Genomic DNA, 14,075 nt, shown 5'->3' on the forward strand with positions numbered 1-14,075 from the left:
AGTTCTCTTAATTACACTGATTACTTTCAAGCAAATACACTTTTTTTTTTATAAACCACACCTCACCATGGTCAATTAGATATTCCATTTGTCCGTTTGGCCATCCAAATACACTCCTGGAAATTGAAATAAGAACACCGTGAATTCATTGTCCCAGGAAGGGGAAACTTTATTGACACATTCCTGGAGTCAGATACATCACATGATCACACTGACAGAACCACAGGCACATAGACACAGGCAACAGAGCATGCACAATGTCGGCACTAGTACAGTGTATATCCACCTTTCCCAGTAATGCAGGCTGTTATTCTCCCATGGAGACGATCGTAGAGATGCTGGATGTAGTCCTGTGGAACGGCTTGCCATGCCATTTCCACCTGGCGCCTCAGTTGGACCAGCGTTCGTGCTGGACGTGCAGACCGCGTGAGACGACGCTTCATCCAGTCCCAAACATGCTCAATGGGGGACAGATCCGGAGATCTTGCTGGCCAGGGTAGTTGACTTACACCTTCTAGAGCACGTTGGGTGGCACGGGATACATGCGGACGTGCATTGTCCTGTTGGAACAGCAAGTTCCCTTGCCGGTCTAGGAATGGTAGAACGATGGGTTCGATGACGGTTTGGATGTACCGTGCACTATTCAGTGTCCCCTCGACGATCACCAGTGGTGTACGGCCAGTGTAGGAGATCGCTCCCCACACCATGATGCCGGGTGTTGGCCCTGTGTGCTTCGGTCGTATGCAGTCCTGATTGGGGCGCTCACCTGCACGGCGCCAAACACGCATACGACCATCATTGGCACCAAGGCAGAAGCGACCCTCATCGCTGAAGACGACACGTCTCCTTTCGTCCCTTCATTCACGCCTGTCGCGACACCACTGGAGGCGGGCTGCACGATGTTGGGGCGTGAGCGGAAGACGGCCTAACGGTGTGCGGGACCGTAGCCCAGCTTCATGGAGACGGTTGCGAATGGTCCTCGCCGATACCCCAGGAGCAACAGTGTCCCTAATTTGCTGGGAAGTGGCGGTGCGGTCCCCTACGGCACTGCGTAGGATCCTACGGTCTTGGCGTGCATCCGTGCGTCGCTGCGGTCCGGTCCCAGGTCGACGGGCACGTGCACCTTCCGCCGACCACTGGCGACAACATCGATGTACTGTGGAGACCTCACGCCCCACGTGTTGAGCAATTCGGCGGTACGTCCACCCGGCCTCCCGCATGCCCACTATACGCCCTCGCTCAAAGTCCGTCAACTGCACATACGGTTCACGTCCACGCTGTCGCGGCATGCTACCAGTGTTAAAGACTGCGATGGAGCTCCGTATGCCACGGCAAACTGGCTGACACTGACGGCGGCGGTGCACAAATGCTGCACAGCTAGCGCCATTCGACGGCCAACACCGCGGTTCCTGGTGTGTCCGCTGTGCCGTGCGTGTGATCATTGCTTGTACAGCCCTCTCGCAGTGTCCGGAGCACGTATGTTGGGTCTGACACACCGGTGTCAATGTGTTCTGTTTTCCATTTCCAGGAGTGTATATACCGATGTTTTCCCTCAAATCACTAATTAAGATTTTCTTAATTAACCTGATTAGCTTCTAGGAATTAAAATATCTTTTTTTTTTAATTGCACCTCACACTGGTGAATTTGTTATTCCATTTGCCCATTTTCCACTCTTTGTTTGACTATGAAATTTCGGATAGATAACCACTGTGTAATCCGCTCAAACATTTGACCAAAACGTGACGCTTACCGCAACGTAGTGCTACCAGGACAGGCAACGACTGGACCATGTGTCGTGGGACTGCCACTGGCGACATAAAGTATTCTCCGCCCTTCTCCTCGCTGCCGCCTCCCTCCATGCTCACCAACACAGGTGCTGTTCACGTGGGTTAGGAGCCAGCAGGGAAATCTGCACAGGAAATAAGGCGCTCCTGAAGGCTGGCGCTGTTTGCGCGGCTAATATCGACTCCCTGTCCCACGGCGCAGGTTTCCCAAACAGAGCCTGCGCCGTCGCCGACGACGCCAATGTGTGTGGCTAATCCGGAGGACCGGTCTGCGCATCTCATATCGTCTCCTCAGAGTTCTGCGTGGGCGGCGAGTCCCCGGTCCCTGCAGCCGCCACAGAGGAAAAACCGCCTGCAGACTACAAGCGGTCCCTGCCCGCTATCGGCGCTACTTTGTAATCTCACCCTGTGCCCGTGCATTGTGGATGTGACAAACGTGTAGCGTCAGAATTAATACAGGCAGTAGGGGATTATAAGCTGACTACTCTGAGGGAAAGAACTAACGAAACTTCCTGCCCGATTAAAACTGTACTCGGGACTTTTGCCTTCCGCGGGCAAGTGCTCTACCATCTGAGCTACCCAAGCACGACTAACGATCCGTCCTCACAGCTTCAGTTCTGCCAGTACCTCGTCTCCTACCTTCCAAACTTCACAGAAGCTCTTTTGCGAACATTGCAGAACAAGCACTCCTGGAAGAAGGGATATTGCGGAGACATGGCTTAGCCACAGCCGGGGGATGTTTCCAGAAAGAACTAACGGTCGGAAATATTAGTACTTTTCTGGCATGAACGACATAGCATTCGTGAATTTCTGGAATGCGATTCAAAAACTCTAATACGCATTGCGCCCCCTCCCCCTCCCCAGTCATTTCTTAACCTTCGAGATGGGATTAACAAAATAAAAAAAAGGGAAAAGTTATGATAGTTTCACTGCTTTAGGTTCTACATAGTACAACAACACGTGGAATGTTCATACAACCATTTTGAACTGCAGACAAGTGCTTTTTTGGGATGTAGTTAAATTCCTGTGGCGCATTCGGACCGTCTTTGCTCTTGGCGAACCATCAGACTCCTAATCTGCACTTAACTGTTTCGTGGTAGGCCCGTATTGATAATACCAACTTTCGTCACTCGTGACGAATTTTTCCAGAAAAGCGTTGTGTGCGTTTCTTATTTTAGTCAAGTCGTAAGGCTTCGCACCAGCTTGCAACTCACTGATTTTCACATTAAGAAACGACTGTCAGAGGCGAAAGAATCGCAGAATCACAGATCGGCCTCCGCATTGAATCCCGAGCCTTTGTGTTTGTAGCTTAACACTCGGGGATACTAGGGGACCAATCGTTACAAGACTAAAAAACTGAAACTACAACGGCTTATTGAACAAGTTTCAGAATCCAGTCTAAAATAATGTGGTCTAAGATTATTCAATGGTGAATACTACAAATAAAGAAATTAAAAATAATCCTTGCAGCCAGAGGCTAATTTGTTTAAGTGCAAATCATCAGATGCCTGTGTTCCCATCATATATATATATATATATATGTGTGTGTGTGTGTGTGTGTGTGTGTGTGTGTGTGTGTGTGTAAACTCGTGTGCTCACTCTCCAACTTACAGGAGGAATATAGTGACGGCAGCAATTTGCACCCTGTGTCTAAACTGCCCTGCCAAATGTCACACGGCTAGCCCGTAGCAGTTCCCGTCGTTCGCGTGTGGCCACAACCCAACACACAGACCAAATGTGTTCCCACCTCGGTGGATGGTAAAATACAATCTATCAGCGCTAAAGCAACAATAGCAGACAATCAGAACAATTTTCAACGAAAAATTTTCGATTTTTTGCATCAATCGTTTCAATCGTACTGTGGCAAGCATGGCTTACTGTAGCTACTGTTCACATAGATTCTCCTCTACGTTCATTGGCGGCGAGTTTGCAGAACTTTCCAACCCGTGTCGTTATTGCCTTCAGGTCATTTACACTGAAGAGCCAAAGAAATTGGTACACCTGCCTAATACCGTGTAGGGCCCCAGCGAGTACACGGGAGTGCCGCAACACAACGTGACATGGACTCGACAGATGTCCGAACTAGTCATGAAGGGAACTGACACCGTCAATACTGCAGGGCTGGACATAAGAGTATGATGGGGTGGAGATCTCTTCTGAACAGCACGTTGCAAGTCATCCCAGATATGATCAATTATGTTTATGTCTGGGGACTTTGGTGACCAGGCAGAGTGTATGAACTCATAAAAGTGTTCCCGGAGACACTCTGTAGCATTCTGGACGTGCGAGGTGTCGCACTGTACCGCTGGAATTGCCAAAGTCCGGCGGAATGCACAACGGACATGAATGGATGCTAGTGATCAAACAGAATGCTTACGTACGTGTAAACTGTCATAGTCGTATCTAGACTATCAGGGGTCCCATATCACTCCAACTGCACACGCCCCACACCATTACAGAGTCTCCACCAGCTTGAACAGTCCTCTGCTGACATGCAGGGTCCACGAATTCATAAGGGCGTCTCTGTACTCGTACACGTCCATCCGCTGTATAAAATTTGAAACGAGACTCTTCCGACCAGGAAACATGCGTCCAGTCATCAACAGTCCAATGTCGACGGGCCCAGGCGATCGTAAGGCTTTTTGTCGTGCAGTCATCAAGAGTACACGAGTTTGTCTTCGGCTCCGAAAGCGCATATCGATGATGATTCGTTGAATGGTTCGCACGCTGACACTTGTTGCTGGCCCAGCATTGAAATGTGCAGTAATTTGCCGATGGGTTGCACTTCTGTCACGTTGAACGATTATCTTCAGTCGACGTTGATCCCGTTCTTGTAGGATCTTTTTTGCGGTCGCAGCGATGTCGGAGATTTGATGTTTTACCGGATTCCTGATATTCACATTACACTTGTGAAATGGGCGTAGGGGATCACCGATGCCTCGGAGGTGATGTGTCCCATCGCTCATTCGACGTCTATACCACCACATTCAAACTCACTTAAATGTTGATAACCTGCCGTTGTAGCAGCAGTAACCTAAGAACTGCGCCAGACACTTGTCGTCTTACGATTCGTATATAGGCCTTGCCGACGCAGCGCAATATTCTGCCTGTTTACATATCTCTGTATTTGAATATGCACGCCTGTACCAGTGTCTTTGGCGTTTCAGTGTATGATCAGTCAGTCAATAGCTGCAACCAGAAGCGGCGCTTCTGCAAATTTATATACTGATAATCCTGTGTGTGTTCGTACGAGACGTTTGTGTAAATTGTCGAAAGACGATACCTTGTCTATATTTTCCGTGGTCTTGTGATTGGCGCGAAATTTGATTTTATCGGTGATATCTACACCTACATGCATACTCCGCAATCCACCATACGGTGCGTGGTGGAGGGTACCTCGTACCACGACTAGCATCTTCTCTCCCTGTTCCACTCCCAAACAGAACGAGGGAAAAATGACTGCCTATATGCCTCTGTACGAGCCCTTTGTGGTCTTTCTGCGAAATATAAGTTGGCGGGAGTAAAATTGTACTGCAGTCAGCCTCAAATGCTGGTTCTCTAAATTTCCTCATTAGCGATTCACGAAAAGAACGCCTCCTTTCCTCTAGAGACTCCCAACCGAGTTCCTGAAACATTTCCGTAACACTCGCGTGATGATCAAATCTACTAGTAACAAATCTAGCAGCCCGCCTCTGAATTGCTTCTATGTCCTCCCTCAATCCGTCCTGATAGGGGTCCCAAACGCTCGAGCAGTGCTCAAGAATAGGTCGTATTAGTGTTTTATAAGCGGTCTCCTTTACAGATGAACCACATCTTCCCAAAATTCTACCAATGAACCGAAGACGACCATCCGCCTTCCCCACAACTGCCATTACGTGCTTGTCCCACTTCATATCGCTCTGCAATATTACACCCAAATATTTAATCGACGTGACTGTGTCAAGCGCTACACTACTAATGGAGTATTCAAACATTACGGGATTCTTTTTCCTATTCATATGATCATATGATGTGAACCATATCGTAGTGAGTGTACTCACCTTGCCGCACTGCTTGCACTTGCCCTTCTGGGAGCGCCGGTGGACCCAGTGGTGGTGGATGGAGGTGTGCTCGCGGTACTGGCGCACGCCCACGTCGCGGAACGTCGGCTTGCACGTGAAGCGCACGCGGTCCATCAGCGTCGCGATGCAGCTCGTGTGCGCGATGATCTTGCACGCCGCACACTTCATCCGCGGGCCGTGTTTCTGTAAACAACACACAGTGTCACTGTATTGGCCGGCAGCCGGTTACCAATAACTTCATTTCACGACAAATAATATCTTGCAGTAAATACATCAGCCATGAACGCCAGAAAAAAAAGAAAAAATCGAGGGCCGCCAAAATTAGTCATGTCCAAGCAGGGCTAAAACCAGCAGAATGCTTACAAGTAGAACAGAACTTGGAATGGACTTCATGGAGGTCACTGAACAGGTTACGAACGGGTGTTGGTAAATCGAAGGACAACATAACGAAATGGAGATAGTTACAAGGGCCAAAACTTTCTAATGTCGAGAGGTAAAGACTGAATTTTTTTCTCTTCAGCGGAGTGGGCACTCATATGAAACGTCCTGGCAGATTAAAACTGTGTGCCGGACCGTCACTCGAACTCGGGACCTTTGCATTTCGCGATGAAGTGTTCTACCGACGGAGCTACCCAAAACACGACTCACGACCCGTCCTCACAGCTTTACTTCCGCCCGTACCTCGTCTCCTACCTTCCAAACACAAAAGCTCTCCTTGCAAGATTAGTTCTCCATTAAGAAAGGATATTGCGAAGACAGGGCTTAGCCACAGCCTGGGGGATGTTTCCAGAATGAATATCTTCTGCATAAGAATAAGGAAGTTTATAACGGTTCGCAGGAGAGCTTCTGTGAAGTTTGGAAGGTAGGAGACGAAGTACTGGCGGAAGTAAGGCTGTGAGGACGGATCATGAGTCGTGCTTGGGTATCCCAGTCGGCGGGAGCCCTTGCTCGCAAAAGGCAAAGGTCCGAAGTTCGAGTCTCGGTCCGGCACAAAGTTTTAATTTGCCAGGAAGTTTCGAGAACTATAGACAACGAAACTCGAGAACTACAGGCAACGAAACATCTGCGTGGGTGTTTATGTTGCCCACATTGTTACAACGAAGACACAAGAGAATGTGGTTTTGCTCGTTTCTGGGCAAAGACCGTCTGATTTCAATTTTGTGTGTTTATAAATGTATACATTGCTTCTGCCCTCTGCCAGGCACGTAAGTGTGAATTGCAGAGTAACCATGTAGATGTAGATATAGATGTTTCCTTACTTGAAATTGTATATTTGCAGAATCCTACGTCTGTGCCCACGACTCGAGAAAATAAATAACGACGAAAACTTGTTGACCAAGTTGACATCTTGGAAAAAATTAGACACCTATAGGATCGCCAAAACCAAATTAGCTCTGAAAGATTGTCTACTGAGAACATTTTCAAAAAGGACCTGTATATTTATCCTAACAAATTTTCTGTTGTTCATGAGCTAAAGCTTTAAAACTAACCCAGACGCCATTGTAATTCAGTACCTCTATACAGAACAGAAGTCTTAACCTCTCCATATTGCGAAGACACCTCTCAAGAGCTGCTCGGATGTTCCCGCGGCGGCAGTTAGCTCGGCAAATTCACATGGACGCCGTCAAACTGGGAATTCCCCTGCACACAAGAGTCACGAATGTTGTCCAGTAGCTAAAGATGTACGTCAACATCGCCGACCACTTGCAAGACTTGGGCATCCATTCTAAGATTGAGCCATAGCTACCGCAATAATTGACTGATTCTACAAATACGGACCAGCAACTGATACTAGAAGAAGAAACTGTCGACAGTCATTTTGTAACTGGTTATTTGTATACAGTGTCAGTCGCTTGCCCCATTAGTTATTTACTGCCAATGAAGAATCCCACAAAACTTTTCCAAATCACATATGATTGCCAGTTATTAATGTCCTCAGCAAAAGAATAAGGTTCTTTATAATGGTTGGTTTACATGCAGTGACACTACGCAATCAAAAATTAAGTGTTGACGTAACAAATGGTTCAAATGGTTCAAATGGCTCTGAGCACTATGGGACTTAACTTCTGAGGTCATCAGTCCCCTAGAACTTAGAACTACTTAAACCTAACTAACCTAAGGACATCACACACATCCATGCCCGAGGCAGGATTCGAACCTGCGACCGTAGCAGTCGCGCGGTTCCGGACTGCGCGCCTAGAACCGCGAGACCACAGCGGCCGGCACGTAACAAATGAATATGTAATTATAAACATACTAAATAACAATGTACTTGGTTAAATAGCTGGGCAGCTGAAGGCCAAATAAACACACTTTGAAAAAAGCCAAATGCCACGTGATCTCATTTGCTTGTGGTTTTTAAATGAAGTGGTACCAGGACAAAAAAAAAAGGGTTTAAATGGCTCTGAGCACTATGGGACTTAACTTCTAAGGTCATCAGTCCCCTACAACTTAGAACTACTTAAACCTAACTAACCTAAGGACATCACACATATCCATCCCAGAGGCAGGATTCGAACCTGCGACCGTAGCGGTCGCGCGGTAGCAGGACATTTGGACTCTCAGATTTTACTTCCTCTGGTATGTAAAGAATACCAAAGTACCAACATACACGTTTCTTTTTGCGCAGAAGAATCCAGCGGAGTTGTGAAAACTGTCTGAACTCGCCACCCCCCACACAGCTGCTAGCTTCCGCACGAAACCGAAGGCAAGTAACCTATATATCGGTGCGTGAAAACTGTTAAAGAATGTTGCCGATAGAAGCCAAAGTGTTACGTCGCAGAAGCACTGCCACGTGATGAAGACATCTGGCACCTGTGCACTTCGCGACATACTCGCTGTGGCAAGGAATTTCGAGGAGACAGAAGACAGAGTATGACAACTTGGTAAAAAGAACTGCAGTCCTGTCTTCTTGACACGAAAATTAAAGATAATCGTAACAGTAGCGGCAGAAATGTACCTGTGTTCAAAGAACAGCGGAAGAAAATGAAAAGAAAATAAAAATTCTGCGTTCACAGCATTGCAGGGAAAAAGAGATGCCACTGAGGCTTCAAAAGAGAATTTGTGCGGCAGTGAGCCTGTTAATGTACCAAAAGTATGGTTTCTGATATGCTGACTAGTAATTTTCTGGACACGTATTTGATCGATAGGAGCAGCTTCTCCAACGTAAGCGTAACATTAAATTTATGGATAAACACTATCTACTATATACAGTAGAAAATATCTATTACATTTAACTAAATTTTGTGTTTTTATTACGACAACCGCATGACATATTCTGTAAAATAATTTCTGTTCCAAGAGACCTCATGTTTCCTGTTTCCTCTCGTCATCTTTTTCTTTTAGAGTTGTCCACTGCCACTGCCTACATTGCATCGGCTGTACAGAAAGCTCGAATTGCTGATTTCCCTGTAGTAGTCGCCGTCATGAGTGCTTTATCTCTGTTCGTGCGATACTGGTGAGTATTTTGTGATGCGTTTAAACACAAGGGACTTCTCCCGTTCGTTTCAGCGCCCTAAACGGAACGTGTAATTGGGCGCCAACGTTGTAATTGCACGGTGGGTCAGAATACACCAAGTGGCAGGTTCAACAGCTTCCCAGTGGTTTCTTCAAGAAATCACCATTTTACTAACTTTTTTTCTGAAGTAACAGTGCTTTTCGCATGTAACCATCGATGCTATTGTAAAACAGAGACTTCTAGCGATAACTGAAGTACTACTACGAATGCAGTGCATTTCAGCAGTCAGTTGTGACGTTCAAATCAACAGTCGGCGCGGAGATTGTGTTATTTGAATGTAGGAGACTCCGGCATGCCTTTTTTTTTTTATAGTGACCATATTGAGGAGATAATTCACAGTGAGAGTAAGTATAATTAAATTACTGTAACATAAATTTGAGTTTTTACTACTAATTTTATGAGTGTTATCGAAATGAAACCACTGAGACGGTATGTCGTTATGATACAAAACTTATTAAATTTTAGGCCCATTTTTACTTCTTACTTAGGACTGTAATTAGTTTTAGGCGTTGTGAAGTCATGGAAGTTAGTGAAACAACTTCCCAACCTCCTTGTAACAACTCATTGTTTGCCTTTTGCCAATTTCATCTTATATTCGTTGCTTACTACGATGATAAACATCAATTTTGTGAAAAATTCTACTTTTATATCCCAAAGTGCAACCACATCCTTAAAACAAATGAGGCGCTGAGAACCATAAAGGCGTACAGCATACCTTCGACGAGCCCACATTTAAGTGAATATCACAGCAATCAGCGAGACAGTTTTTCATGAATGTTCACAAATACAACAGTGTGGGTCTACAGCGCAAACAAATCTGACTCACCATAAGATCAACAGATGTCAGAACCGTGCATAGGCGCTACATTCGCCGATGATGAGCTTTAGGCACTTATCGTTCTCAACGCTTCGATCGATTGTTTACGTTTTGACAGTTACTTCTTGTATTCGTTGCTTATTATGACAATGAAGACCAAGTACGTGAACAATTTTAAAATTTTATATTTCTTCATGTTCTTGGGACTTCATCGATAAGTTGCATGGAACCAATCCCCGAACTGATAACAACAAAAACTACTTCTACTGGTAGTACAATTAGTATGTTCAGTTCAGGATAGTCTTCACCACAGTACATAAAAGTCTACTTCTGCTGCCCAAAATACACTGAAGATCCAAATAAATTATTACTCGTACACTGGCCTAATATCATGTAGGGTCTCCGCGAGTAGGCAGAAGTGCCGCAACACGACGTGTCATGGACTCGACTGATGTCTGTCTTAGTTCTAAAGGGAAATGACACCATGAATCCTGCACGGCTGTCCATAAATCCATAAGAGTACGAGGGGGTGGAGATCTCTTCTGAACAGCACGTTGCAAGGGATCCGAGATATGCTCAACAATGTTCATGTCGAGGGAATTTGGTGGCCAGCGGAAGTGTTTAAACTCAGAAGTGTGTTTCTCCAGCAACTGTGAAGTATTTCTGGACATTTGGGGTGTCGCATTGTCCTGCTAAAATTTTCCAAGTCCGTCGGAATGCACACTGGACATGAACGGATGTAGGCGATCAGACAGGAAGCTTACATACGTGTCATCTGTCAGGGTCGTATCTGCACGTATCAGGGGCCCCATATCACTTCAACTGCATACGCCCCACACCATTACAGAGCCTCCACCAGCTTGAACAGTCCCCTGCTGACATGCAGGGTCCATACATTCATGAGTGTCCCCATACCCCTACACGTCCATCCGCTCGATACAATTTGAAACGAGACAAGTCTGACCAGGCAACATGTGCCTAGTCATCAACAGTCCAGTGTAGATGTCGACAGGCCCAGGCGAGGCGTGAAGCTTTGTGTCGTGCAGTCATCAAGGGTACACGAGTGGGCCTTCGGCTTCGAAAGCCCACGCCCATGATGTTTCGTTGAATGGTTCACACGCTGACATTTCTTGATGGCCCAGCATTGAAATGTGCAGCAATTTGCGGAAGGGTTGCACTTCTGTGACGCTGAACTGTTCTCTTCAGTCGTCGGTGGTCCCGTTCTTGCAAGTCGGTCGGTGTGGCCGTGCGGTTCTGGGTGCTACAGTCTGGAACCGAGCGAGCGCTATGGACGCAGGTTCGAATCCTGCCTCGGGCATGGATGTGTGTGATGTCCTTAGGTTATTTAGGTTTAATTAGTTCTAAGTTCTAGGCGACTGATGATCTCGGAAGTTAAGTCCCACAGTGCTTAGAGCCATTTGAACCAAGTCATTAGAAGACGCATGCCTAAAACTGTTTCTATGGCGCTTCAGTGTATTTCTACATGTTGTTCTGATAAGCTACGCGGAAGTTGCGCCGTTTCCCACCTTCCAGCAAGTGTGAGCGGAGAGTGACTGATTAAGTAAATTACCTGCGGAACACACAATCCTAATCATTTGATCCACTGGACTCGAACTGTGAAGTGCCAAGGTAAATATCAGTCGTACGTGTAGACTTCGCCAGAGTAGGCGTGGCTGACTGCGTGTTTTAGCGGCGTCGGCCAACACCCCCGCGGCTCTCGTGTAGCTGTAGCGGCAGCTGCGCCGGTGACGCGGACACGGCCGGCCGCCATCGATCAGCCCGCATCCGGCGCTGATTTGCATAATTGCCGTCGGGCGGCCACGGCGCCGCTGATAGTCCGATTCGCTCAATAGCGCCTCCTCCGCCGGCGAATGCTTTTCCCGTCAGGACTAGGGGGGCGCCACTTATCATACTCCACGTGACACACAGACTCCCCCGCTCAACACCCTTCATTCCTTCTTGATGGTTTAAGGACACGGTCTCCAGTTGTCCTCGGCCTTAATGGACTATTACAGAAAGCGGTAGGCCTAAAGGCTACACTGTTAGTTCGAAGGGAGGTCATCTGACGAACCAGCTGGAAGCGAGATGTCTAAGATAAATGTGAAGCGACTGCGAAAACATTCTGTTGGCACCCACCTACATAGGGAGAAATGATCATCACGATAAAATAAGAGAAATCAGGACTCGCACGGAAAAATTTAAGTGCTCTTTTTTCCCGCGTCCCGTTCGAGAGTGGAACGGTAGAGAGACAGCATGAAGGTCGTTCATTGAACCCTCTGCCAGGCACTTTATTGTGAATAGCAGAGTAATCACATAGATGTAGATCCGAACTGGGACGATGCTTTCCGTACATCTACGTGACTATTACGCAATTCGTTCGTAAGTGCCTATCGAACGGTTCATCGAACTTCATTCAGACTATTTTTTCACCGTTCTTCTCCAGAGCAGTGCGACGGAAAAACAAACACTTAAATCTTTCCGTGCAAACTCTGATTGCTCTTATTTTATTAGGACGATCATTTCTCCCCATGTAGGTGGGCGTCAACAAAACACTTTCGCATTTGGAGGAGAAAGTTGGAGAAGGAAACTTCCTGAAAACATCTCGCCGCTGTGTGTGGCGCCTTTTTTTTTAAATGGACACCTCTGACCTTTCTTGAACTTTTTCGATGTCTTGCATCAATTCTATCTGGTGAAGGTCCAATACTCCTCAGTAACATTCCAGAAGAGGACGAACAAACCTAGTGTAGGCAATCTCTGTAATAGGCCTGCTTTATCTTCTAAGTGTTCCGCCAATGACATGTACCCTTTGGTTCACCTTCCCAACATTTTATATGCGAATCTTCAAAAATGGTTCAAATGGCTCTGAGCACTATGGGACTTAACATCTGAGGTCATCAGTCCCCTAGAACTTAGAACTACTTAAACCTAACTAACCTAAGGACATCACACACATCCATGCCGGAGGCAGGATTCGAACCTGCGACCGTAGCAGTCGCGCGGTTCCGGACTGAAGCGCCTAGAACCGCACGGCCACCGCGGCTGGCGCGAATCTTCCAATTTATGTTGTTCGTCATTGTAATTCCTAGGCATTTCGTACAACCGACAGCCTTTAGATTTCGTGTAGCTTAAATTTTACAGACTCCTCTATTAATACTCATGTGGATGACCACATACTTGTCATTATTTAGAGTCAGTTGCAACGTTTCGCACAATTGAGGTCTTGCCTCCATCATTTTCCAATTGGTTCTGATCTCCTGATGACTTTACTAGACCGCAAAGGAGAGCTTCATCTGCAGACAATCTAAGAGTGTTGCTCGGATTGCCTCCCAATCGTTTATATAGTTTAAGAACAGGAGAGCCCGTAACTCTTTCTTGGGGGTGGTGGGGGGAGGGACGCTTGATATCATTTCTATTTTACTCGATTACTTTCCGGAAACTATTAAGAACTGTGACCTTTCTGACAGGAAATGACTAATCCAGTCCCACAAAGACTATACTTCATACGAGGGTAATCCCAAAAGTAAGGGCTCGAATTTTTTTAGAAGTACATAGACCTGTTGACCTGTTTATTTCTGTAATGGTTTAAATCAGTTTACAGCTTGAACATTGAGCTATTTTACGACATAATCACCATTTCTGTCGATGCATTTTCGTAGACGCTGTGGCAGTTTTTGTACGCCTATGTCATACCAGCTCGTCGCCATGCTGTTCAGAAGTTCTGAAAAATCTCAAACTGGCAATCAGAACCGGAGAAGAGGAATGTTGAGCAAGGGCGTACACATTCTCCATGACAACGCTCGCCCACACATCGCTCGGCAAACCGTTGCTCTCCTGCAACAGTTTCAGTGGAACAAAATCACCCACTCATCCTATAGTCCTAACTTGGCGCCCAGTG

The 14,075-nt window shown here is 46.6% G+C and overlaps 1 protein-coding gene across 4 annotated transcripts in view; it reads right to left on the bottom strand.

The window, feature by feature from the left end:
* Positions 1-14,075, bottom strand: part of LOC124621858 (eye-specific diacylglycerol kinase) — a 637,666-nt gene that overhangs the window by 252,902 nt on the left and 370,689 nt on the right. For all 4 annotated transcript variants that reach the window (XM_047147315.1, XM_047147314.1, XM_047147313.1 and 1 more), the window contains exon 3: positions 5,826-6,029. In XM_047147315.1, the coding sequence (XP_047003271.1) occupies positions 5,826-6,029 (204 nt within the window). The remainder of the gene's footprint in view (positions 1-5,825; positions 6,030-14,075) is intronic.

The sequence above is a fragment of the Schistocerca americana genome, chromosome 7 (genome assembly GCF_021461395.2).
Source record: "Schistocerca americana isolate TAMUIC-IGC-003095 chromosome 7, iqSchAmer2.1, whole genome shotgun sequence".
Taxonomy (NCBI): Eukaryota; Metazoa; Arthropoda; class Insecta; order Orthoptera; family Acrididae; genus Schistocerca; species Schistocerca americana.